Source organism: Anabrus simplex, chromosome 7 (assembly GCF_040414725.1).
Source record: "Anabrus simplex isolate iqAnaSimp1 chromosome 7, ASM4041472v1, whole genome shotgun sequence".
Classification (NCBI taxonomy): domain Eukaryota; kingdom Metazoa; phylum Arthropoda; class Insecta; order Orthoptera; family Tettigoniidae; genus Anabrus; species Anabrus simplex.
In genome coordinates this window covers 122051306-122078470 of record NC_090271.1, presented here as the reverse complement: position 1 = coordinate 122078470, position 27165 = coordinate 122051306, and the positions used below count along the sequence as shown (strand labels likewise).

The following is a 27165-nucleotide window of genomic DNA, read 5'->3' as shown; positions in this document are numbered from 1 at the left end:
TACAGAAATTAATTTTTATTTTTCCTTTAATTTACAGTCATGGTTAAGGCAGAATGGAGTTTCTCCACCAGAAAATGCCACAAAAGATGAGCTGCAAAGGTTGTGTAATATGAATCGAAGTCACTTAAAGAGGTACAGAAGCACGTGAACATAAGTTTAGATAATGTTGTTTACACTCGTGTATTTGACTTTCATGTATGCATAACAATATTTCTCTGTTTCTTTAAAACCAGGTACATTGTTGACGAGATGCTGCACAGTGAAGGCCATACTGTCTTACGACTTCCTCCATACCACTCATTTTTCAATGCCATCGAATTTGTATGGTCTGTGGCAAAACAGTATTATAACAAAACAGTGGCTTCAAGACCTGGTCACGGATTGGACAGAGCTACAGCTGTGTGGAAAGAATCTCTTGATCAGGTAGGCCAAGTGGAAATGTTATTTATTGGATATATGCAAGTGGAGTTTATAATATACTTGTCAGGTTGTGATACTTCAATATATCTTATAGGTGACAGCAGAGATGTGGAGAAATGAAGTAAAACACACTGAGAAGAAGATTGTCGAGTTCTACAATAATGAGGTGAGAGGTCTTCCTGAAGTGGAGGAACTAGTCATTCATCATGGAAGCAGTGAATCGGAGGAGGAAGATGAAGAAGATGAAGAAGAAGAAGAAGAAGAAAGAAGAGAAGCCGAGGAGTTAGCTGTACCATTGTAAGAGCCATTCCATGAGATTAAGAATGTTATAACTTTGCTGGGAAATAATACATTTCTGATTGCCCCGTCCTTTCTGATATAACGAAGTTACATTTCAAAATTGTGGGAATTGTGTATCTACAAGTTACAGGGCGGTATAGATGTGCAGGTGGGGATCAGTGTCCAATCGGAGTGGAATTATCTAGAACTGCTGTGGCGCAATGTGATGAGGAGCGGGCAAGGGGGGGAGAGAGAGAGGGAGACAGCACTCTGTCACCAATACACGATGTAAACATTGTACGCCTGTTAAAATACTGACATAACTTAAATTTTATACACTATCTAATGGTTTTCCACAGTTCTCTGAAAGTCACAACTCACGTATACTGTATATATATAGAGAGAATTACATATAAAAATACCTGTGTCCACAATAAGTAGCCCACATATTAAATATAAATCAATTTGCTTTACGTCGCACCCACACAGATAGGTCTTATGGCGACAAAGAGGATAGAAGAGATAGGAAAGGGCTAGAAGTGGGAAGGAAGCGGCCGTGGTCTTAATTAAGGTACAGCACAAGCATGTGTCTGGTGTGAAAATGGGAAACCACCGAAAACCATTTTAACGGCTGCCGACGGTAGGATTTGAACCCACCATTCCCCGAATGCAAGCTCATAGCTACGCGACCCTAAACGCACGGCCAGGTAACTCGGTCATCTTTGAAAATGTCTTTTTCTATCAGCAGAGGCTTTTTTAAAATCGTCATATTTTGTATAGGCTACAGGAGATGTACAGTAGCCCACTGGTTTTCTGATTAAACATCATTTATTTAATCTATTGCATCAGTCTACTTACATACTCACTGTCCACGTACATCGGTAACCTCGTGATTCGATTATTGAAGTATTGTGCAATGATGCGACATACAAACTAAGAGAATACCGAGTGGTTCTTCCAAATATAAAACAGACAATTTCGAGTGGTCATGAGCATGACTCATAGTCATAGGGTAGGCTAAATAATAATGTTATTGGCTTTATGTCCCACTATCAACTTTTAGGTTTTTTTTGAGACGTCGAGGTGCTGGAATTTAGTCCTGCAGGAGCTCTTTTATGTGTCAGTAAATCTACTGACATGAGGCTGAGCACCTTCAAATACCACCGCACTGAGCTCGGCCCTGCCAAGTTGGGTTCAGAAGGCCAGCGCCTCGACCGTTTGAGCCACTCAGCCAGGTGTGGAGGCTAGAGAGCTGAGTTTAAGTAATTGTCGAACGTCAACTAGTTATAAAGATACTGATTGATTAAACTAATACAGTAATTAGAATAACCTAATTGACTACCTACTTACAACCTAGGTACTTTGGAATTGTGTTCTATCTTTTTAACACTGCAAATAAATCCATGTATTGTTTAAAACTCCCTGTAAGAAGAGGACAGTGGATGCGAATAGGTATTATTTTCAAATGAGCTGAGCTCGAGAGTCCATTATAGCATACGATTTTTTCAGTGTACCATGACTCTGTATGTATTGCTTCAGAGGAAGTTCGGCTCCCCGCCAATGTCCAGTGTACCGATAATGAACCATGTGTGTGTTGTGTCTCACTGATCCATGACTGCGTACGATTCTTTCAGTGTGCCATGATTCACTGTGGCTCGCTGCAGCGAAAGCTCGACTCCCCGCCAGTGTCCAGTGTGCCTATAAGGAGCCGTGTGTGTCGTGTGGCTCACTGAGCCGTGATTGTGCATGATTTGTGTGCCGTGAGCTTGCCGTTCCTGTGAATCGATTCACTCGGACACTGAATGAATCGATACACTGCTTCGAATCAAGCACTCAGTAGCCTACACTAGTAGAGGTACATAGTACATTACCATTAAGATAGATAGCATTGCAAAGTAATTCGTCTTTACCATAATAACAATAATAATAATAATAATAATAATAATCGTATGGCCTCAGCTACCATGTGCAGACATTTCAAGTTGACGCCATCTGGTTCGCCAGTTCCTAGCGTATCTACTGAATGAAAACTTTGTAGACCAATGGATTCAGTTTTATGTTTATTGCCTTCAGTTGTCACGACAGTTTTTTCAATGACAACAGTCGCTCAATTACAAATCCTGTCAAACCTAACCTAACCCTGCGACAATCAGTGGTTTTCAATGGATCACTACCTAACCGGTCATTATAATTTGTTTTCGGTGGATCACAACCAAACCTGTCCCTATCAGTGGTTTTCGGAAGAATACAGTGGTTTTGTCACAAGTCAATACAGACTCTTGAATCAATGTGTGAAAATGGGAAAGTGTAGAAAACCCTCTTCAGGAATGCCAATCTCTAAGTCCATAGTCTTTTCAGCGTTGTCACACAGCTGAAATTCACTTTAGAAGTAATTGTAAAAAGTCGTATATAGGCTCTACAGATACATAGTACATTACCAATTCCATCTCGATTGCTATGATACGCACACTGCATAGCGGTTTTGCTCTATAGATAAATCATATTATAGTGAAAAAAAATTTGTTTAAAAAAAAAATCTGTCTGGCATGAAGGTCCAGAAGGAAAATACTTTCATTGAATTCTTATTTATGTGCTCACCACCCTAGTAGGTTTAAATAAACCTTATAAATACGTTGTAAGACCCATTCTCGAATATGGATCTGCATGTTGGTTTAATAAATTCCCTAGAGAAAGTTCAAAGAAGAGCGATGCGTTTCGTAACTGGGAATAGAAGGAATACCATTAATTGGGAAAGTCTTGAATCTAGAAGAACTAGAGCTCGCCTGTGTGGTCTTTATAAGAGCTATACGGGAAGGGCTGCTTGGAGTTGTATTAGGAATAGGTTATAACCTCCCTCATTGTATCACTATTTGCAGCGATAGCCAGGAAGCGTTAAAAGCACTATGTGCAGTTAAAACAACATCAAAAATGGTATGGGAATGCCAAAGGATGTTAGATCAGCTGTGTGAATTTAGCTCAGTTACCCTATTACGGGTCCCTGGGCACACAGGTATCAGTGGAAATGAAGAAGCTGACAAACTAGCGAAACAAGGCTCAAAAGGTCCTTTTATAGGACCAGAGCCCTTCCTGGGAGTGTCACTCCGAAGCGTGAAACTGGTAATATCCCAGTGGACAAACCAGTCTCACTTAGACATTTGGAAGAGGTTAACTATAGCAAGGCAGGCACGTGAACTTATCAAAGGGCCTAGCCAAAGTTATAAAAAGGTCCTGATAAATTTGAATAGGACCAGAATGCGAATGGTAGTTGGACTGTTGACAGGCCACAATACCTTACAGAGACACCTACACATCATGAAAATCAGTCAGGATCCGATGTGTAGAAGATGCGGTAGGGAGGAGGAGACCTCCGCGCATGTGTTATGTCAGTGTGAGGCTCTTGCAAGCACTAGACATCGATACCTTGGCTCACATTTCGTGAGCCTGGAAGACATCAGGAATGCCAACATCCGGGCACTGGTATCCTTTATAGGAGCACTAGGTCTGGACTAGGCAAACCCGTTTAAGGGACACAAAGGGTCTTCACAGACCTACGTGTGGAGCCCTGCGAAGGCAGGGTTCACCCATTCTTTATCTATCTATCTATCTATCTATCTAACCTCCCTCATACTTATCGAGAAATTATCATAAGCATAAAATTAGGGCCAGAAACCAGCATACGGATGTGGGCAAGTTTTCCTTCGTCAACAGGACCATAAGGGATTGGAATAAATTACCTGCGGCAGTCTTTGATAGATTCCCTTCTGGTATCAAGTCATTTAAGAAGACCATTTGTGTAAAATGAAAAGTAAAAGTTGTAAATTACGGGCACTGAATTTGTGATTTTCTGCTTGGTTTCGATTGTGAAACTGGGAGGCTTTTTCTTGTGGTTTTCTCTTTCCAGGGAAGTGCTTGCTGTACTAATGTTTTTGTAATTGTTGTTGTTCTTGGTTAATTAACAATGTTTTTAACTTTATTTTATCATCACTTGTAACGTTAAGCTAGTAGTAAGCTCAATCTATAGTTTTGTAAGCCATAGTAGCAAGTATTGGAAATAATTAAATTGTGTATGAAACTGTACATGATGCTGGATTTAGAATGACTAGTAGTATTTCTTGTAATATTTTTTTCCATGGAATTCCTTTTTGTACTTGAGTTGTTGTAGTTGTTGGGTAGTATGATTTAACTTTATTATCACTTGTAGTGTTAAGCTAGTAGTAAGTTCAATCTATAGTATTGTAATTTGTAGTGTTAAGTACTGGAAATACTTAAGTTGTGTGTGAATATGTATATAATGACACTGGATTTAGAAAGTTTAATTAGTAGTATTTCTTGCTTGTTGTAATGTTGTTGTTGTTGTTGTAGGGTAATTACGGTTTAACTTCACTTTATTATCACTTATAATGTTAAGCTAGTAGTAAGGTCAACCTATAATATTGTAAGCCAAATTGTTAAGCACTGTAAATACTGTAAATACTTAAGTTGTGTGTGAATTTGTATATGATGTTGCTCGATTTAGAATATTAAACTAGCAGTAATTCTTGTTATATTTTCCTTCCATATATCTGCTTATTGTACTCTTGTTGTTTGTTTGTTTGTTTGTTTGTTGTAGTTGGGTAATTATGTTAACTTTATTATCACATTACTGTAAGTGACCGTTGCCACCGGGGTATTTCCCATTTGCAATTTATTAATAATAATAATAATAATAATAATGAGTGACAGAGGTTTAACGTAATTTGGAAGGAATGTTTTGCGTATGATAAATGAGTACCAGTTAACTATTGGGGGCAAAGGCGGTCATGCGTTGAGCTAACCACTCCACCCCACCCCACCAAGTGCCAACGTCATGGATAGTGGAAGCCTTCACCTTCCCCCTTTCCAATGGCTTTCATGGTTTGTACGGAGATGACTTTGCTTTTTGCTTTTTAAATATTAGTATTCATGTTTATTATGTTTGTTTATTCATACCCCTGCTTTGTAATTCAGTGACCATGGAATGGCTCTAAATGTTGTAAATTATATTTATATTTACTTGTATTTATTTCCTTTTTCCTTATTGCACACGTTTGTTGTTGTTATTGTTATTACTACTACATATCGCTTAACATGTAAATAAACTAATATTTAATACAGTAAATAATGCTTATCTCTTCGGATTCATTTCTTCGTTGCATATTCGTTTTGCTATGACAACATGACTTCTTTATGATATAAATAAATATAAAATAAAAGTATTTCTTCCCAAACATATTTGTTATACGTGCACCAATCAGAGAACCAACTAGGGAAGTACCTCTTACTAAGGTGCATAATGTTTTTGCATACATGTATAATTGAAGAATTGAAGATCCATATACAGGTAAGTGGGTCGCCCATGTGGTAGGCCTATTACGCGTCATAGGAAACTGAGTGAACTGGCTGTGCAGTTTGATCACATTGCTGTTAGCTTGGTTTCAGGAGATGGTGATGTATTCGAACCCCACAGTTGGCAGGTCTGAAGTTTTTTTTTGCCCGTCATTTTCATTTCAGGCTAGTGCTGTGTCTGTACGCTTATTTACATCTTAAATCCTAGCCCTCTTTCCTATCCAATTCTTGCATCACAACCTGTCTTCATGTGATTTAAGCCAATATATATGTAAAAATCTGGTAATGTTGTTTGACTCATAGTGCTCCTGTACATTGGTTTCCGTAATGTTGAAAGCTTGAGATACACCAACTTGTAAGCTGAAAATATGTTTAAAATGCCAAATGCCGAAAACCGTAAAAGTTCTTAGTGGGATGTAAAGCTGTTAGCATTATTATTAAAAGGAAGGACATATGTCTTATGTGGTAAGTCCTTGAACTTGCAGAAATCGCAATGAATTATTCAATCTATATTCCCTCCCCCCTTTCTTTAAGAATGCAGTTATAGTAATGCATACATCAGAATCAGAATAAAGGCAGGAAATGTTTAACATTATTTTAAGCGAGTGAAGGAGAGAATGTATGACTAGCTCAGGTTGGCGGATTCGAGTTCGGCGGTATTTGAAAGTGCTCAAATACTCCAGCCTCATGTCTAGATCTACTGGTACATAAAGAACTCTTGCGGGACAAAATACTGGCACCTCGGTGTATGTGAAAACGATAGAAGTAGATAGTAGAACTAATATTCAATTCTGCAGTAAGCTTGAAGCTGACCTAATTTCCGTTCACGTAGCTTGGCACATTAGTATTCCTATATTTTTCCTGATAACCGTGAAGATATAACCAGCCTGCAGGCTGAAAATATGCCCAATCTCTCTCCTTAGGCTACGGGTTACCGGTATTGAAGAGAGAAGGAAATGTTCGCGCAAAAGAAAGGGAAGTCATTGGACTTTCGAAAATCACACTGCAAAGACTTATTAAACAAATTGCATCGTTTAACACGCCCCTATTTTCAAGAATATGGTTATAGTACGCCTACTGCATATCAAAATAAAGACAGATATATGTAACATTAATTTGAGTGAGAAAGGGTGTTTATTTCCTAAATTTCTCATTGAGCGTGGAAACCGACTTAATTATGAATATCTTGATTTATTTCATCTTAACTTTTATCATTTACTAGGGTAGGGAAACATTTATTATCGGTGTTTACATTGAGGTTAGTTTGTTTGGTTATGTCTGGTGATTTTAATATGTAACCAGGCAGGTCGGCAGCAGTGATCAGCCATTACAAAAAAGAGAAAAGAAGAGCATCGGGCGGCGATATTTACTTTCTGGGGTATTTCGTTACGTGGCGATTACTATACCTCAATGTGTTTTTAACTCACTAATCATGATCACTGTCACTTCACATAATTACGATTTTTAATTTGTTTGTATATTATGTAATCATTGTTTTACTACTGAAGATGGCCTTGAGATTAGGCTAAAACATCTATAGACTTTGCTTCATCTAACAGATGTCTTGACTTGTATTGATAGGAGGATTTTATAAAAATTTTCTTTTGTAAAGTGATAACCGTCAATACGGAATGAGATTCATAACTTGCAATGATATGGTATTAGTTCAAGTAAATTCTATCAGTTTAATTAATTTAGGATGGAGTCCAAAATCCCATAACATTTTTAACACTGAAGTTCTATGTGTACAATCATATGCCATCTTAAAGTCAACAAATGTTATTACTATAGGCTATTTTAGTTTTCTGTAGTATGCCATTATTCATTTTAGTGATGATCTGTTCAGCACAACTTCTCCAGGGTCTAAAGCCTCCTTGGTATTTCTATTTCCAGTTGATCTTTAGTCCTTCAATGGTATTTTACTATCTCTATTTCTAGTTGATCTTTAGTCCTTCTATATAAGATCTTGGAAAAAATCTTGTATGTGCAGTCCAAGATAGACAATCCTCTATAATTACCCAGATTACTCTTATCTCCATTTTTATGAAGAAGGTGTGTTAAGGCTGTTGTCCAATGTTCGGGAAACTGTTCAGTGATCCAAATTTTTGTGAAAGCCATATGTAAGGAAATCCAAACCGTATTACTTGAATATTTCCACATCACTACAAAAACCTAGTCTTCTCCACATGCCTTATAATTTTTAAGTTCTTTTAGTGCTTTTTCTAATTCTTGAAATGTTGGAGTGTCTGTTATTAAAACTGGTTTTTATTGGAGTATTTATATTAATTTAAAAGAGTTCTTTAGGTTCTTCATGGCAAAAGCATTCAATAAACTTTTTAACTGTGAAGAACCTAAGGAACTATTACAAATGAATTAGAATAATAAGAATACACTCAGCACCTCCGCATTTTCACTACTGATGATGCTTGTTGTTTAAAGGGGCCTAACATCGAAGGTCATCGGCCCCATTTTCACTACTGATGTGTGCCATTTTTATCTTTCAACATTAATGTAGGAGGAGCGTATTCCTGCAGTTGTCTTCCAAAAATTGTATAACAGTCTCTAGAATTGGTGTTATGATAACTAACTTCAATGGAATTTATTATATCCTTACAAAATTCTCGTAATTTTTCTAATATTTTGTGAGAATTTCCTCCTGATATTTTTTAGTTTGATAGCATTTTCTTCTGATTTATGGACTTGGAACTTTAATCATGCCTGATGTCTCTCTCTATGAATTTTATCACATTCTATCGTCCACCAGGCACGTTTTTTTTTTTTACGAGGATTCAATGGAGCTAAATTTTCAGCTTGTTTTTCAAGAACTGGGATCAATTCTTCAAGGTCATCTGTCAGTTTTATTGTTTGCGTGTCTTCCTTATATTTGTCTTTTTATTAACTAGTGTGGGTCATATTCCTCTTTACTTTATTAGTTTTGATATTCTTCTTCTTTAGTGGTGTGAATTTAAGTTTAATTTTGACAATGTAGTGATCAGAACCAGTATTTATTCCTCTCAATACTTTTTATCAATTCTTTCGCTGAATTTAAGCATATTATTAAGGAGAGGAAAAGAAACTAACAAGGATTCCCTTAGTAGCGGCGAGCGAACATGGAAGAGCCCAGCACCAAATCTCACAGGTTCACCCTGCCGAGAAATGTGGTGTTTTGGGAAGGTCCACTTATTCCGGGAACTTGTGGTGAGTTCAAATCCTTCTTGAATGGGGCTACACTCCACAGAGGGTGCCAGGCTCATACAGACCGCTGCGGCTTTTGGGAGTAGGGTTGCTTGAGAGTGCAGCCCTAAGTGGGTGGTAAACTCCATCTCAGGCTAAATATGACCATAAGACCGATAGCGAACAAGTACAGTGAGGGAAAGTTGGAAAGAACTTTGAAGAGAGAGTTCTAGAGTATGTGAAACCGTTCGGGGGTAAACGTGAGAAACCCGACAATATCTCAACCGGGGAGATTCAAGTCTTATCCGTGCCTCTTCCCCTGCTTTGGCCAGATGGGTCCGTCCCCCTGCATGGAGCAATCCGGCGCCAGGGTGGTAAACGGGTTTCTACTTGGCTGGGTAGTGGTGGCGAGGTCGGTGGGCCGCACTTCTCCCCTCGTTTATAAATTTCCTTATGGAAAAATTTAATCCATACAAACATGGTCTAGCTGCTATACCCCTTTCCTCCAATCAGGATGCTTCCAAGTTTTAAGCATTTTGGTTTCCTTTTGAAATATGTTGATTTAGATATATATAATATACATATATAGATATAATAAATTCACTATAAATCCTGTTCCAAATTGGGAACATTGATTCTCCTCGGTCTGGTATCCCATTATAAATTCTATAACCTTTTGATTCAAAAGGTTCAGAAAGTTCCACAAGTCGCTGGCCAGTCTTGCTTGTAAATTTATGCAGAGCCCATTTTCTGATTATATCTCTATACCTTTTTTTCCTTCCTAATAGGGCATTAAAGCCCCCAAATTAAATTTTAACATTACTTTTATTTACTGAGTTTATTATGTGTTCAAGGAGATCCCTACTTTATCCACTTCTTTGTTCGTGTTAGACATTTTTTTTCATTAGTAGGGGAACGAGCATTTAATATTGTATAAATTTTGTTTGTTGTTTTAAAGGTGAGAGTTTCAATTCTTGGTGATATTGCTTGAAAATAAATTATAGAATCTATTATTTTTAAATTCACTATAAATCCTGTTCCAAATTGGGGACATTGATTCTCCTCAGTCAGGTATCCCACTATAAATTCTATAACCTTGTGATTCAAAAGGTTCTTCCATTGTGTTTCTCATTTCTTGAAGGCCCACTATTAAAATTTTTTGTTTATCTAATTCATCTGTAAAAGTCTTAAGTCTTCCAATTTAACAGGGAGAATTTATATTGTGTGTTACAACGTAACAATTTGTTGATGTTTAATCCTCTTAAGTTTAGTTGGTTGCAAATGCTCCGACTCATTGCTGTCTCTCAGTTGGCTACCCAGTGAATCTTAAGGAGCCTTCTCCTGAAGCCTGATTAGACAGGACGGTGGAATAATTTTTCTAAAAGACTTTGCCATATTGACTACCAAAGGTAATGAACCTTAAGTGGAGCAAGCTCGCATTTACAAGTAAGGTTGTTAACCACACAGCTTGTTGTGTGTTTGGTCCGCGAGAACTATTTTACTTTGCTCTAGTCCACCGGCAAGCCAGTGAGCACCAACCCCCCCCCCCCCAATCCGCCACCTGGGACGCGCCACCCTCCACCTGCTACGACACCATAGTAGGTTTATGGAATATTAATAATAATAATAATAATAATAATAATAATAATAATAATAATAATAATAATAATAATAATAATTGTACCGGAGGTACACCAACTCCATACATTTAAAACAAGCGCCTTTTGAAAGGCCATCTGTGATATGAACTATGAAACTTCTAGTGGAAGAAGTTTGAACGTTAATTGTCAGATGTCTCTACTGTCGATTTATGTGAGAGGATGAACAATTCATTTTCTAAGAAATTTGTAATTTTGAGGTTTTCAGCACTGAAGTGTTGTAAATCCCTTTTTAAGTTCTTAGGTTATTAGCACTGCTATCCCTTCCTTCATCTAAATGTTCGACTAATCAGGAATTTTTTATATTTATACAATTATCCAAGATATTTGTGGGCATGTTCACGGCTTCGGCCCAGAGAATTCTGGAACCTTCCTTTCCGCTATAAAAGCTGGGACCTTTTGGCCATGTTCTCTTTTGATCGCTCCAGTCCAGCAATAGACTGTGTCGTAGAGCAGGCAGGGGAGGGCTTGCCTCATCCATCTCCGGAAGGTCCACAGGTAATGGCAGACATCTTTTAATCATGTAATAGTCTCAGAAAGTTAACTCGAGGGGAAGGTTTTAAAACCCTATTTTAATGTAATCTTTACATGTAACTTTTCAACAAGTCTAAAGATCTTAGTCTAACTTAGGGAATAAAGAGTGGGAACCCTCTTTTATTCCTCTTCACTTGGTTTTGAGGTGACTATGATTTTGTGAACTTTAAAATTTATCTCTTCCTTTGGTAATTTAAATTTTCTCTCCATCTAGTCACCTCCGTAGTATAGGCCTAGCCTCTGTAATGTCGGACCTTAAGCCCATATCATCTTCTTCTTGAGGTGCCTTTTCCTAGCGGAGGTTGGCGGTCCACATAGCCAGCTCTGGACGTGATGTTGCAGTATGGAAAGCATCTTCTGAAGTGCAGTTGTGCCATCTTCAGATGTCCTTCAGCCATGAATTCCTCCTCCTGCCAACAGACCTTTTCCCCTGTATTTTACCCTCAATGATGAGCTGTAATAGCTGGTACTTCTTGCCTCTCATAATGTGCCCTAGATATTGGGTTTTCCTTTTTTTTTAACAGTAAGTAATAGTTCTTTTTGTTTCTTCATGCGATGAAGGACTTCGTCATTTGAAATTTTCAGCACCCAAGGTATTCGGAGTAGGCGGCGATATAGATACATTTCAAAAGCGTCAATTCTTTTTTCTAGATTTTGGTCAAGAGTCCAGCTTTCACATCCAAAGAGAAAAATGGAGAATACATAGCACCGAATCATTCGCATTCTTAATTGCACACTTAGATCTGATTTTGTAAATAGCTGTTTAATGCTAAGAAATTGCCTCCTGGCCTGTTCTATTCTAGATTTTATCTCTCTCTTGGAATCACATTCCTCATCTAGCACAGTACCCAAGTATTTGAAAGAGGATACTTGTTCAATCTTAATGCCGTTTATTGACAGGGTTGCTGGAATTTTTCTTTTAGAGAAGACTACAACTTTGGTCTTGGAAGCATTGACAAACAGGCCAAACTCTTCACTGCGCTGGACTAATTTGTCTGTCATACGTTGAAGCACAGGTAATTCATTTGCTATGACAACAGTATCATCTGCGTACCTGATATTGTTAATTGCCTGTCCGTTTATAACTATCCCGCTGTTTTCCTCCAACACCACCTCCCTAAATATTGCCTCAGAATAAATGTTGAATAAGAGAGGTGACAGCACATTAAGCCCATATAGGCTTTTTAATTATGTTCTTATGAATTTCGAAGGAGTGCAAGAGTTCGCCTCCTAAAATTATGATCTTCGGCCAATAACTTTAAACTTTTCTTTTACTAAGGCAATGTAGAATGGGCACTCATTGCCTCTGTTAAAGTTAACTTCTCTTATTCAATTTCTGACTTAAATGTATCTTAGACTGTTGAGTGTATAAGATAGTGACTACTGTTTGCTTTTTGTAAAATGCAGACTGTGCCTTTAAGAGGCTTTTATCTTGTAAATTTTGGAGAATATTCTCCTAGAGAGTACTTGTGTGGAGCAAAGATGCTCCTTCTAATGTTGTAAATTTTGGAGCCCAGTCTCCTGACCAGTAATTGATTGGAGCAGTAGTGCTCTTGGTAACTGTAACTTTTCAGCTACCTAATTCTTCTTTTTTACTCTTAAATGTCAGAAATCTATTGTTTCTAGAGTTGTAGAGCTCCCCTTATGTATAACAAATTGTTATTTGTTATTGTCTAAAAGTTTAAAACCTGAAAAGAAACAAAAATCCAGGAAAGATATAAAATTCCAAATTTTTGAGTTTTAAATTCAAATTTGATCTTTTCTCTATCCACCCATTCATGCCCGCACCTTCTTTCACCTCATTAAACCACGGTATTCCTGTAACAAGTGGAAACAGAGCACGGTTGAATGGGTCTGGATAAAGCCCCTTTTGACGGCTGTTCATAAATCTTGAAACCAAACTCTAAACATTTTTCTGCTTCTGGAATTTTCTAAATTTTGTCAGTTTCTCTTTCACTATTCTGGTCCTAAGGAGTCCTTGCACTGTGGTATATTTGCAAGGAAGAATTAATTTATGAACTTTTAATTAGAAAGGTCCTGTCTGGTGGCACGATTGCTATAGATACTGCTAAACTTAAAGAATCTTTAGAACTTCCCATCTGTATTCCGGTATATGAGGAGAAGGAAATTGACGAGGCTCTGTCCACCATCATCGACAATAATACTGAGCTAGCCCCTGTTTTAATTTTTTTTGGAAATAAGCTCAAACTAGATTGTTCAATTTTTACAATAGGGCTAGGAACCTATTGTCTCGGGAACTGAAGGACGAGCATGCCAGTGAAGCTAATACCCTAGTTGAACACCTTTCTGAGATGTCAAATAAGGTTAATCAACTGTTGTCAGGAGCTGCCAGTGCTAAGAGTGACTATATTCCAACAGTAAACTTAACAACGGAAGAGGACCCTAGTAAATCTGCTAAGAGTAGGAAATCTGTGGTCCCACAACACAACTTCTGCCCCATCTGGACAAGTGGCTGATCATCCACAACAACTTCCACCCTTCATCATCAGTAATGCCGCTTTTGAACCCCCTCGCCACCAATGCCGTCTCCGATTATTTCACCAGGTTTCAGTAGTTTGCCCCACCCCTTAGCCATGTTGCTTAAGGACACCTCAAAATTTTCTGTAAATTCAACCAACGAGGTGATCACCTTCCTAAGGTTTCTAGTAGAATTTCAGGATCATGCTTTAGTGTTTTCTCTGTCTCACTCTCAAATTCTCCAAATCATTTACCCATACTCGGTTGGCGTCCTCTCTGATAAAATTGTAAAGGCAATAACTGACAGACGCTCTGTAGAAGACTTCCATGCCCATCTTTTAGCCAATTTCATTCCAGCAAGAGCTATGTCCTCGTTGATACAAAGGTACTATTTCAGAGTCCAAAGGCTGGACGAGAATTTAGTTGACTTTATTTCAAGATATCAAGTTTCACACGAGGGTGTTCGCCCTTCATTATTTGGAAGGTCAGATGGCACCCAGTCCCCTGACTTGTAATTGATTGGAGTAGTAGTGCTCTTGGTAACTGTAACTTTCAAGCTACCTAATTCTTTTTTACTCTTAAACGTCAGATACCGTATTTACTCGTGTATTAGACCCCCCCCACCCCTGGCTTTTCGAGACGAAGATAATGAAAAAATAAATCTCGCGTATAAGACCCCCCAATGTAATTCGTCAGAGAACGATGACGATTCCGCTTCGAAGCGGGTACCGGTACAAGTTTTATTGCAGCACTGATGACATCGCACAAATTTGTGAATAGTTTCGTCTGTACGACCTACGCAATGAAAAACACGTCGAATCCATGCGGTACATCTGTGTTTCGTAGTTAAGAAATGTCCGCCTCTGTAGCGCAGGTCTACTGCAGCTCTGATGACGTCGCACAAATAGATGAATAGGCCTAGCTTCGTGTCCAACCCACGCATTGCAAGCATGCATCAGTCATGCTATATGTCTGTGTTTTGTAGTTAATAATGTCCGCCAGCATAATGGCTAGCACAATTAGTTGCTGTTTTCGGGGATCTGACTTCGATTCCTGGTACTGTACTGCCAGAGATTTACAAATGGCAGGAAGGCTGATATGCGGTACCTGTAACTCCCCTCCACTGGGGGTGTGTCTAAAAAGAGCTGTATCACCTCGGGATGAGGAAAGGAGTTTACTTTAGTTGAGAAATATTCGTGGTTGTTGCTATTTATACAGCAGGCGAGATCATTAACAAAGTGGTCGTTTAATATCTCCTAACTCGGGCCATTATAGGTATATATTTGGAGAGAAGTAAGTTTAAAACGTGATAAAAGCTATCCAATTAAAATGATCGTTTTACTCGCCAACGAACCTAACAAATAATAATAATTTTATGTCGCCACGTACTTTAAATTTATTTTCGGAGACGCCAAACAAAACACACTAGGGTATGCATTAATAAAAAAAGAGACAACGAACGTACAAAATTAAACATTATGATAGTAAACCGCATTACCGCCACACCTGTAGATATCCATAAATGCGGTATATTTTCCTGTTATTTATTTTTATTTTTTCCGTCAAACTTTTGGCACTATCAGGGCGATAATATACCTAACCTAAACAATGTGGTCTGTCTTATCTCATGGACAGCTGTTTACGCAAATCCTGATGTGATAAATGTAGAGAACAAGCATGAAATATACTTAAAAATAAGGGTCTGTGTTTCAACAGCCGCAGTTATCAAAAGAATGTTTCCAGTTACTATGTATTACATTTGGAAGTACAACTCGTAACATACGCTAGTTATCAGCTGATGGTTTGGCATGCCTTCTACAGTACAGCTTCATTCGGAAGGAGTGGCTTCTGCTACATATACACCAACTGGGAATATCAGAGACCATCTGGGAATAGATTTACACTGTTTAGACTCTATAGTCGGGAATGAAATTATTTTTAAAAGGTTCAAAAAGACCTCGTATGCTCTTGATTGCAGTGCATGGCTCAAAGAGATTAGAGAATGAAGCATGGCTGAAGCAACTGACGAGAGATAGCAGTAAAGATGACGTCACTTATAATGCTGACACGCCGGTAGCAAGGAAGGGAAGTTGGCGGCGCAAGGCGATAATTCAAATGACAGCAGTGATCAGGTTTATGTGTGGTAGGCCTACTGCTGAACTGACAGAGACAAATGACTGGCCATTAAGTTCTTTTGTATCAATATTTAATTACAGTAATACAAAGTGCTCGTATATCAAAGCAAGTTTTCCCATAAGAAACAATAGAAACGCAGATGATTCGTCCACAACACTAAAATATTTATTCGCATACCATTTCTAAAACAAAATATAACGTAAAACAATGTAAAACAAATTAAAGTGTACTTTTACTTGCAATAGAATTATTGTTGGTGTGAGGCAGACTAGAGACGACATGAGAAGAGTTACTGTGTAGCACGAATCTCACTAACGGAATCACTGCTATCTGTTGGTTCACAGGAATTGTTTCCTATTCGTACAACTTTAACGAGGAAATTGTCCAATGATTGTTGCTTTTGCCTCTTTTTGAGGATTTCACGAAAATGTGACTGCATTGTCATTGAACTGATTCATCGCTCCCACTGCTACAGCCTTATTCGGGTGGTGTTTTTCTACAAAATTTTGCACTGTTTCCCACATTTTGCACTTCTCCCGAATCTCAGTTGAAGTGAGAGATTCCATTGACTTTTCTTCATCCTCTTCCCTGGATGAGATCTCCATAAACTTCTCCTGTTGTTCGTGATGCAGGTCCATCAGTTCGTTGGTGGTCAGTTCCTGGCTATGTTCTTCCACCAGCTCTTGAATGTCCACGTCATTCACCTCCAGCCCCATAGTCTTCCCTAAGGACACAATTTCATCGATAATCGGCGGCTCACTGTCACCAATAATCCCCTCAAAGTCACGTCCAAGAACACAGTCAGGCCACAGCTTTCCACAAGCAGAAGTGAGAGTTCTCTTGGTGACTCCATCCCAGGCTTTATCGATGACCTTCAGGCAGTTCACGATAGCAAAATGATTTCTTGCAAACTCTCGGAGGGTAAAGTTTGTTTCTTCGGTCACTTTGAAGCATCGCTGAAATAGTTCATTGGTGTATAGCTTCTTGCTGATCCATAGGCTGGAGTAGTGGAGTAGTGTTGGGAGGAAGGAACTTAACCTTAACGAACTTGAATTCCTCCTTTAAGTCGTCGTTAAGGCCTCAAGGCGTGGAGGATGAGCAGGAGCATTGTCCATAACCAGCAAGACTTTGAGATGCAGATTATTTTCTGAAAGGTATGTCTTCACTACAGGACCAAAGACCTCGTTCATCCATTCAACAAACGAACAGTAGAGGGGAAACCTAGGCACACGTGACACTCGTATTGCGGAACCTCACTCACTTTATCAAGTTACAATTTATTTAAAATGTTTACTCGTCTTGCAAAACATTCGCAGACCAAGTTACTCGCATTCCGAGGTTTCACTGTATATGATAACACGATACCCTTATCCCTTTCTTCTACGGGATCGAGTATTAAGTGAGAAGAATCTTCGTAGCGAGTTTTTACTGCCGTATGCCCTTCCTGACGTCAACCTTACCAGAGGAATTAATGAGATGTAACCAATGACGTGATATGAGTAACTAAAACGGACTTTTATATGTACTGTAGGCCTAAAAGTCGTGTTCACCATTTTTTTTGTCTTTTTACGTTTAGAAATACTGCCTTCCGACGAAAATAGCCAGTATAACTTAAATACATTTTAAGTTTGTTAAATAATAGTATAGAATGTTTACACGTACAATTTATAGCTCTTTATAACCTAGAAGTCATGTGTTCGCTGCACAAAATTTTGAGGTTATCGCATATTGGACCCCCCTTTATTATTTTTGGCTGTAAAAGTGGGAAATAAAGGGGTCTAATACGCGAGTAAATAAGGTATCTGTTGTTTCTAGAGCTGTACAGCTCCCCTTGTGTATAGCAAATTGTTATTTGTTATTGTCTAAACAAAGTTTAAAATCTGAAAAGAAACAAAATTCCAGAAAAAAAATAAAGTTCCAAATTTTAAAGTTTTAAATTAAAATTTGATCTTTTCTCTATCCACCCATTCATGCTCGCATCTTCTTTTCACCTCTGCAAACCACGGTATCCCCGTAACAACAACAACAACAACAACAACAACATTTGATTGCTTTCAAGTCTTGCAAAAAGAAAAATGTAAGACCGTAACGGGACACATGGCCCAATACTTGGAAGGAAGATGATGATGATGATGATGATGATGATGATGATAATAACAGCATGTGGCCTTGGAGAGGCCTGGTGCAAGGCTTTTGAGCTGACGCCTGATAGGCGAGCTGCTTGTCTCTAAGAATGGGGCCTACCATTGATGAATTCTAATGTTGAAGATGGCACACACAACCAGCACCCAGACTATACCAATTAACCAATGAAAGTTAAAATCCCCAAACCGCTTGGAATCAAACCTGGGACACGCTAACCATTTAGCCATGGAGCTGGGCATGAGCGAGCTATGGCTCATACTCTGTATTCTAAGATCAGAGTACTGCAGAACATGCTGTATCTGTGGACTAGTGAAGCATTTTTGCTTGAGCTTAATGCTACCTTAAAGAAATGTCAGCAATTCACAAAGCTGAAGCTGTGAAGACATTCTAAAGACAACAGCGCAGAAAAGTTTGATGAAACTAAGCTAGTTGATGGTAGATGACCCTTCAAAGACTGTTTTTGAAGCTCTTTGAAACCTGTTTGCCCCCAAAAATTTGTGCAACAAGATCCTAACTGTAGATTGTGTAGAGAAAGAACCAAGAAAATTGTCATATGTAGCTCCAGTTAGTCTGCAAGCATTCTTTGAGTGCTACACAGTCTTCCAGAAAACAGTAAAAGAAGAAATGTTCTGGTCAGATACCTCTCCATTGAACATTTGCGGTCTTTTCTGCTCCCTGAAAGATAACTAATCCAAATGTTCAACTGCTCTACTAGCTGTGTGGTTCCCTATGTCAAATATGGATACTGAGCGCTCTAGCTCACGTTATGGAGTAATGGAGAGCAACCGTGGGGAACGGCTGTAATTAAAGAACGCAGAAATTCTCACGATTGTTGCATTTTTCTAACAGGTAATTAACCTCAACTTTATATCTAGTTCACTTTTTGAGCATATTTTCAATTAAAGGAACCTAATAGAAGGTATTTCTATTTACAGAATTTTGGGCTTGTGACTGAAGATATTCCAAGAAATATGGCTACAACTGATTTGTATAACACAATGATTGTTAACAAATAAGAATTGTATTTGTATAAATTTCTATGTAAATATGTGTACATAAAGTGTTAAAAAGTTCAAAAAATAACTTCATTACTTTCATCTGCACTAGGTATGCGATTGGTTAACATGTAATAACATCACCCAGTTTCCTAAACACAAAAAACATATTTAAAAAAATGTATTTTGCTAAAAAATTTAACTAATTTCATGGATCTCTACGTAATAATGGGTTTCAAAAATGTGCATTTTCTCTACCACATTAATCACCCATTATAAGATTTCACTGGTTTGATTTGTTGGAATCATAAAATCCTATCTAAGAGAATTACTTCTATCATTCCTGAACTATTACTATCATTAATGTGGCAGAAAAAGAAGTTGCAAATAATATGTTTGCATAGATCATTAGTAATTTCACTTCATCAGGTAACATATGCTCTAGAAGACTACCACACTTGAGACAAAGATTTTGAATACATGATAAGGACCAATCCTATATTGCAACTTACCTTGAGGAGCATTATAGAAGAGAAATAAAAATTGATTGTAGCATTAATAATAAATTTCTATCTGAAAAATGATCTTAAATCACCCCTGGTCACTTCAAATATTCAAGTTTCACATAATTTTTCAATATTATATCATAATTTTGAAAAAGAAAAGCAATTTTTCACCTAACAAAAACAGGTGCCTCTATATGGTACATACAACACATTTTCTAATTCAAGTATTTAGTATGTTATTACCTTCAACAAGAGCTTCCTTCCAAAGTTAAACTTGCTCAGCACAAGCAACACAGTTCCAACTATAGAGATTGCAATAATTGCCAGGAAAGATTTGAAGGCAACATATGCCTGAATTTGTGCAGGTCGCTGCTTTTCCTTCTCATAGAAGTATCTCTGTGATCGCTGAATTACTGAACGATCTGAACCAGGGAAAGGAAGGCACCAACCTTCGACATATTCATTCTTGTGTATCAATCCTCTGAAACCGAAGTATAAGAACATTCAACATAGCAGATCAACAGCAATAGAAATAAGACATTTAATTTAATTTTTATAAGATTTGCATCCCATAAACAATAATACATTTTTACCAACCTTGACATATCTAACAACGAATACAAACCTTGGCTTCAATTTTGGCTTTAATTCAGGTAGCCTTTCAGGGAATAACTTCTGACGCAAAGGCCTAAGTTCATTTTGATGTGCTAACCCATACACAGCAGATGCCCAAGTTCCATAATGAATGCCTGCTCCCTACGACAAAACAAAGATACTTATTAGTAACAAATAATGCACTTCAAAATTGTACACCCAAATTACAAACCAGGGAAGGCAATGGCAAACCACTCTAATAAATAATTTCCCAGGAAGCTAATATGGTAAAGAATTCAATTAACATGGTCCCTAGTCCCGGGCAGCCTTCAAATGGACAAGAGGTGCTAGGAATCCCCTGGGTGAAAGTAATGAAATCTAAAATTTGTATAGCCGCATGGAATGTGAGAGGTTTTATGCAGTTGGAAAAATCAACAATGCAAGGAAAAATTAGGAGACTGGAAATTCACATTCTGGAATAAGTGAACTCAGCTGGCCAGGATCAAGTGCAACACATCATGATATAAGAACACTGTATTATTTGGAGAGAAACAGTGATAATCTAACCAAAAGAACACTGTTGGATTACTTTTTTTTATTATAGCAGAAGCCATTTCTTTTCAGTTTTGACTTGTTAATCCATTATAACTGTGAGGATTTTCAGCCTGTCAAAATTAATTCAGGACAAATAAAATTTGAAAATATGTGAAAAAGAAAACATTTAATAACAGACTGTCGCTGAAAAGGATATTATAATTTAATCAAAAACAGAATGGCATGCTTCATTCTTGAAAGAACATCATTAGATTCCATTGAATCACACTTTAAATTTGTTATTATTATTATTATTATTATATTATTATTATTATTATTATTATTATTATTATTATTATTATTATTATTATTATTATCATCTTATTTTTTTAATGAGTTCATGAATATTATGAACAAGTGTAAAAACATTTATATTAACCTTTAGAATAACAGACAACAATATGTCATTGTTGGGTACTTGTGCATAAAGTGCCAGAAATGATATATAGTCATTTGAACAGCATGCCTTATTATCTGCATTTAATATGATTATGAATGGCTGATGGTACCATTTTACATATTGATTCCATAGGGCGAAGAATGTAGTTTCTTATTTTATCAATAGGTGGCACACTTGTTCATTTATTTACGCACAATGACTTTCAGAATTTTATATGTTTCTCTGACCATGTGATGGCTGGCAAAATGGAGATTGGTAGTAAGAGTGATTTTGTTGATGGTGGTGATTTGGCTGAGTTTATGAATAATCTAAGTGAATGCAAGGATTATATTGATTCGGATGTCCTCAGACACACGATAAGGAGGAAGTTTAAGATCATGATTACAGTGATAGTAATGATCAAGACAAATAGGCAACCACATGCCAATAGGAATTCATACCGGTAGTGACAGTGACGATCTCCAGAATAATGACAGTACTGATAACAGTAATAATGCTATCAATTTCTGTATTTCCATGAATCAATCAAAATCAAATCAATCAATACTGATCTGCATTTAGGGCAGTCACCAAGGTGGCAGATTCCCTATCTCTTGTTTTCCTAGCCTTTTCTTAAATGATTTCAAAGAAATTGGAAATTTATTGAACACTTTCCTTGGTAAGTTATTCCAATCCCTAACTCCCCTTCCTATAAATTAATATTTGCCCCAATTTGTCCTCTTGAATTCCAACTTTATCTTCATATTGTGATCTTTCCTACTTTTAAAGACGCCACTCAAACTTAATCGTCTACTAATGTCATTCCACGCCATCTCTCCGCTGACAGCTCGGAACATACCACTTAGTCGAGCAGCTCGTCGTCTTTGCCACTGGCCAAGATTCTGAACACCAGTCCTCACATGGATATTATGAAACACATGGTCTGAAACACACCCCTAAGCCAGGCGCAAAATCTAGTTCATACTTTTATTTGTTCTTTACTATGCACTTGTAGAAATATCAAACAAATATTTCTCAAATTTTCTGTGTTTAATCACTTGGATGGCAGCAATGCAGAGGGATTAACACATTTTATCTGTAAGTTGAATTTTGAGTTATTTTTATTGCTATTTTTGTTTTCAAAGTGTTCATAAAAAAAAAAAAAAAATTAGAATCTGAATGGTATTTCAATCATTGTCAGTAGTAAGTACATACTATCTTTAACATTTCCTTCAAGTACTAGCATGTCCACATGGTCACAGATTTCCAGATTATGCATTTTCTTCATCTATGTTGATAAATTTGACTTCAGCTGAGTATATTTCTTAGCAAGTCTCACAGAAGGGAGGTAAAACTTCTCCAAATGATAATAGTGATTGCTTCGTTATATCTAAATGCTCACTAGTGACTACTAAAGCTGTGTGTCTTGTTGAAGTGAAGTCAAACATGGAGCCCATGAAAAGGTATGGTATTATTTTGCAAGTTTACTGCATTTATCAAACTTATATACTGTGCCGTTTCCATATGGTATGAAGGCAACAACACGAGTGCCGATGCAGAAACTGAAGCTTGTCGTGACCCAAGAATATGGCGCATGAGTGGTCTGGACATATGTTCATCTATACATATCACAAGTGTAAAATGGTGAAAGTGAAGAAATGGACTTTATGCACATTTTAAACTTGAGAATGTATAATACTAGTCATATAAGATTAATTAATTCTGTAGTTTATAACATGTACTGTATAGGACGAAACCAAAGGGGAATGCAAATAGGTTAGTATTACGTAGGATAAAATATTGACTGTTCATAAGTATAACAGTGGCGACACCTGTGTATTGATTATCAAGGTATACTCTTTGAAAGGAAATGTTATTTGTAACTTCCATTACATGTCTTTGTTATAATGAAAAATCAAAAGGCAGATTATTGTTGTTGTGTGAATCTTGAGAAGATTGCAATTGAATTGAGAAGGTCTCACGAAAGTATAAGGAGGAAATCAAGAGGATATTGATATAGTCTTGAGAAAGAATTGTAATACACGACAGGTCTTTCAAAACTGTGTTATAGCTGACCAATATTGTGAAGATATTGAAAGTTATAAGAAATCCGAGCCATTATATTGAAATCAACTATGCGTGGAAGGATTCCAAGTCAGTATCTTGTAAAGAGTTATTTAAAGCAAGGAGTATATGGTGTTGTTCAGTATAATATGTCTCTGTGTGAACTTGTTAATCTAACACTAGACTGTTTCAGGTTTGATCTGCTTGAAAGGAATATATGACGGTTTGGAACATGTACTGTACTAATGATATGAGAGGCTAGGATGTGAGAGTGAGCTCTGGCCGCGGTAATGCCGCGATTACGTGGAGGAATGCCTGGACCACGCGCATCCATGAACCCTGGTCCCCAAGTCAGTAAATCAATTATTGATAATAATGCTCTTTCTGGTAGACTTTATTTCTTTTCTTAGTAGTAAGATGTAATTTTGTAGCAGCAGTTGATGTCCTGAAGTAGCTCGTTGGAATGTGGGGTATGCACATGATAAGTAATTGGGTATATTGGGTTATTTTGGTATTTTGCGATCCATATATATACACACACACACACATTTGAAAACGGAATATTGAAATTTATATGGTAATATGTGCGTGTGTGATCATTTGTTGAAACAGGTCGACCTTGATGATTATATCAATCTATATCATTATAACTGCTTGATAAATAATGCGATGTGAATACGTGTGACATATATCGGCTTATATATGATGCATATTGGTACTGCTAGGGGAATGATAGCTACACACAGCAAATGGGGATGTGGTTTGCAATTAGTGATGTCGTAGATGAACGTTGTGAAATGGACGTTGAATTAACAGTTGAGTATTTATCACGGCATGGTTTCTAATGATAATTAAGCAAATATGGCATATCGTGGTGTTTCAAAGGGATAAGGTAAGTAGTGTGCTTGATGTGAATTTATGAGTGATAATGGATCTGTGGAACGATATTATATGATTTAAAGTGTCATGATAATATAAGTGATGAGTGAACATTGATTGAGTGATGTTGGTACCAGTTGTGATAGACGATAGGTCGGTGTTGAATTACACCGTGATATGCAACCGAAGCTTGTGAAGAGTTTGAGCGTACCTAATTCGTATTGGTTACGAGATGTGCTGCGCATTTAAGATTATAAAAATTCATACGAGATTTGGTGACATTTCACTGAACAGTCCGCTATGAAACATATATTGTTCATTTGTGTGGTTCATACCTTAGACAACAGGCGGGCCTAATGTATATATGTCACATATGTAGGCATTAATATTGGCCTTATAATGGTGATGATTATTATCTACGAAGTAACGTCGGCTGTTTTGGAATGTTTTACAGTACTCTCACGATGTCATGATTACCGCATCTGAGATTCACACCATGTTCTTTTATGCTTTATGACTGATTTTGAAGCGGTATACTTGCGATATTTGTGTTATTCACCACACACATAGTTACGAGGATGTGTACCATGATATCTTATATAGGTTAAGAGTAGCACTTGAAGGACAGAGTAGTTATTTAGTATGTAGATTAGATATCAAGTGATATTTTAACTTTGCTATTTGAGTGTGATTGTGTTATATTGATATTGTGTCATGTCTTTTCATCATTCATATCACCCGTCATTTCATTAGGTTAGATAGATCCTCGAAGGTATGTGTGAGGGTTGTTATGTGTTTCTTTTCACGTTTACGCGAGCGCCTTCAGGACAACTTAGTTTATTTAGGGCATAGTCGTCAATATTTGATTTCATTTGATTTCATTTGAACCATGAAAAAGCATTATTGTCAGGACCAGATACACGAAAATGAATGTAAATCACCAAAAACACGTAACACATGAAATATTAAGTCTGACATATATGGGTGAACGATAATGCAATCAGGCAATGATTATTATAACACAGGTCATTATACTCAGGCAGATTATACTCAAGGAAGTCACATAATATTTTTTTTAAACAATCTTTAGGATAATATTAATTATCATTGTGAACTGGTGTTCGTATCAATGATTAGCCTTTTGAAATATGAAAATTATGTAACGCTATCACCGCATTGCATTGATTTGAATTTGGATAAATGACTGGTGAAGATTTCAATATTTATATATTTGGGATGTCAAGACACGCTTTGGTTTCGTCTTACTTTAGTTAGGGACTTTATATTTAATAAACTTGTTCCAATCCAGAATATCTCAGTTCTTATCAATATTATTTAGATGTAATCAACCATATTTGTGAATTCGTTCCAACCTGAAGCCATATAACATAAGCAATTTGTTTAATTTGATACGTCATATTTTCGACCTGACACTTTTGGTCGCCCAATAGGATTCCCAGCTCAACACCTCATAATTGACGCGTTTCATCTTTATTCAATATTGGGGGTGTGAGCAAACAATTATATACTAACCAGTCACTCTAGCTAGCTCTGGCATTATAATTATCGGAAGTAGCCCCAAAACGAGAAGAACCTGTCAAGACCCTGAGTGTAGAGTGCTCGTGCCGACACGGGGCGGCTATAATACATTATATTATTTTACATAATACCTAGGTACAAAGGGCACTAGGAAAGTTTCGCAATGTGAGTGAACGCTTTAGACTTTTTCAAAATAATTTCCACTACACTCAATACACTTCTCCATACGTCGAAACCAGTCACTGAACCAACTCTGCCACTTTTCTTCGGTTACATTTTCACTCTCTTGATCCCATGCTGCCAGAAGCTCCTCGCTGGATGCAAAACACCGCCCTTTCAACTTCACTTCTGAAAAGAGTGCGAAGTTACATGGGGCACGATCAGGATTGTATGGAAGGTGATCAAGCACAGTCAACCCTGATCTGGCAAGAAAATCCACTGTTACATTAGCACGATGCGCTGGAGCATTGTCGTGATGCAAGAGCCAAGTGTTGAGCTGTGACCTTTGACGGAGCTGACTGAGAGCCTGGATGATCTGAGGCAGACAAGTCTCACTGTACCACTTTGCAGTAACTGTCCGTTGTGTTTATAGCAAAACCCAAATCAGTATGCCCTGTTTAGTGAAGAATACTGCAATCATCCTTTCCTTCACGGACCTTGACTTTCGCACAGTCACAGAAGTACCCTCATCTTCCAACAGCCACACCTTGTTCTGGGATTTTGTTGGGACATCGTAATAATAAAGCCAAGTTTCGTCACCTGTAACGATGCTATTGACGTTACGCGAAGTCCCATTTTCAAACTGTTTAAGCATATTTCAGCACCATTTCACTCAATGTGCCCTTTGTTCCTCTGAAAGTGAATGGCGCACCCAAAGGGAGATGGTCATGTAGAAATGAATGAACAGCAGGTGCAGGGATGTGGAGGGTCTCTTCTACCTGCTGATATGTCAACTCCCTCTCTTCCTGCAACATTTTCCTCACATCTTCAATGTTTTCCCTCAGTCGCTGATTCAGACAGTGGAACGTCTTCTACCCCAAAATTTCCCCTCTGGAACTCTTTGTACCAGCGAAAAATTGTTGTCCGATATGGACAGTCTTCCCCCAGCACAGGAGTCATTTCCTCCAGACACTGTTCAACAGTTAATCCACGAGCAAAATTGTAGCGGATAATTGCACGATATCACCTTTAGACCACATTGACATCTTAACTTGTTTTCAATCCCACTGCTTGGTACCAACTCGTGTGAAGGTCACACCTTGCTGTTTTCTAGACCGGATTTCACCCCTCACCATAACAGGGATGACCAGTCAACGGTTTTTGCGTATTGCAAAACTTTCCTAGTGCCCTTTGTATATGGCTAGAGAGAGTAGTACTCTTAGTTTTAAGAAAATCATATTAGTAGGTTGACAAAGGCCATTTAAATC

At 37.6% G+C, this 27165-nt stretch overlaps 1 protein-coding gene across 2 annotated transcripts in view; it reads right to left on the bottom strand.

Moving 5' to 3' along the window:
* LOC136877344 (saccharopine dehydrogenase-like oxidoreductase) overlaps positions 1-27165 on the bottom strand; it is a 191276-nt gene that overhangs the window by 47917 nt on the left and 116194 nt on the right. For both annotated transcript variants that reach the window (XM_067151304.2, XM_067151305.2), the window contains exons 6-7: positions 20315-20445; positions 19933-20170 (exon numbers count right to left, since the gene is read on the bottom strand). In XM_067151304.2, the coding sequence (XP_067007405.2) occupies positions 19933-20170; positions 20315-20445 (369 nt within the window). The remainder of the gene's footprint in view (positions 1-19932; positions 20171-20314; positions 20446-27165) is intronic.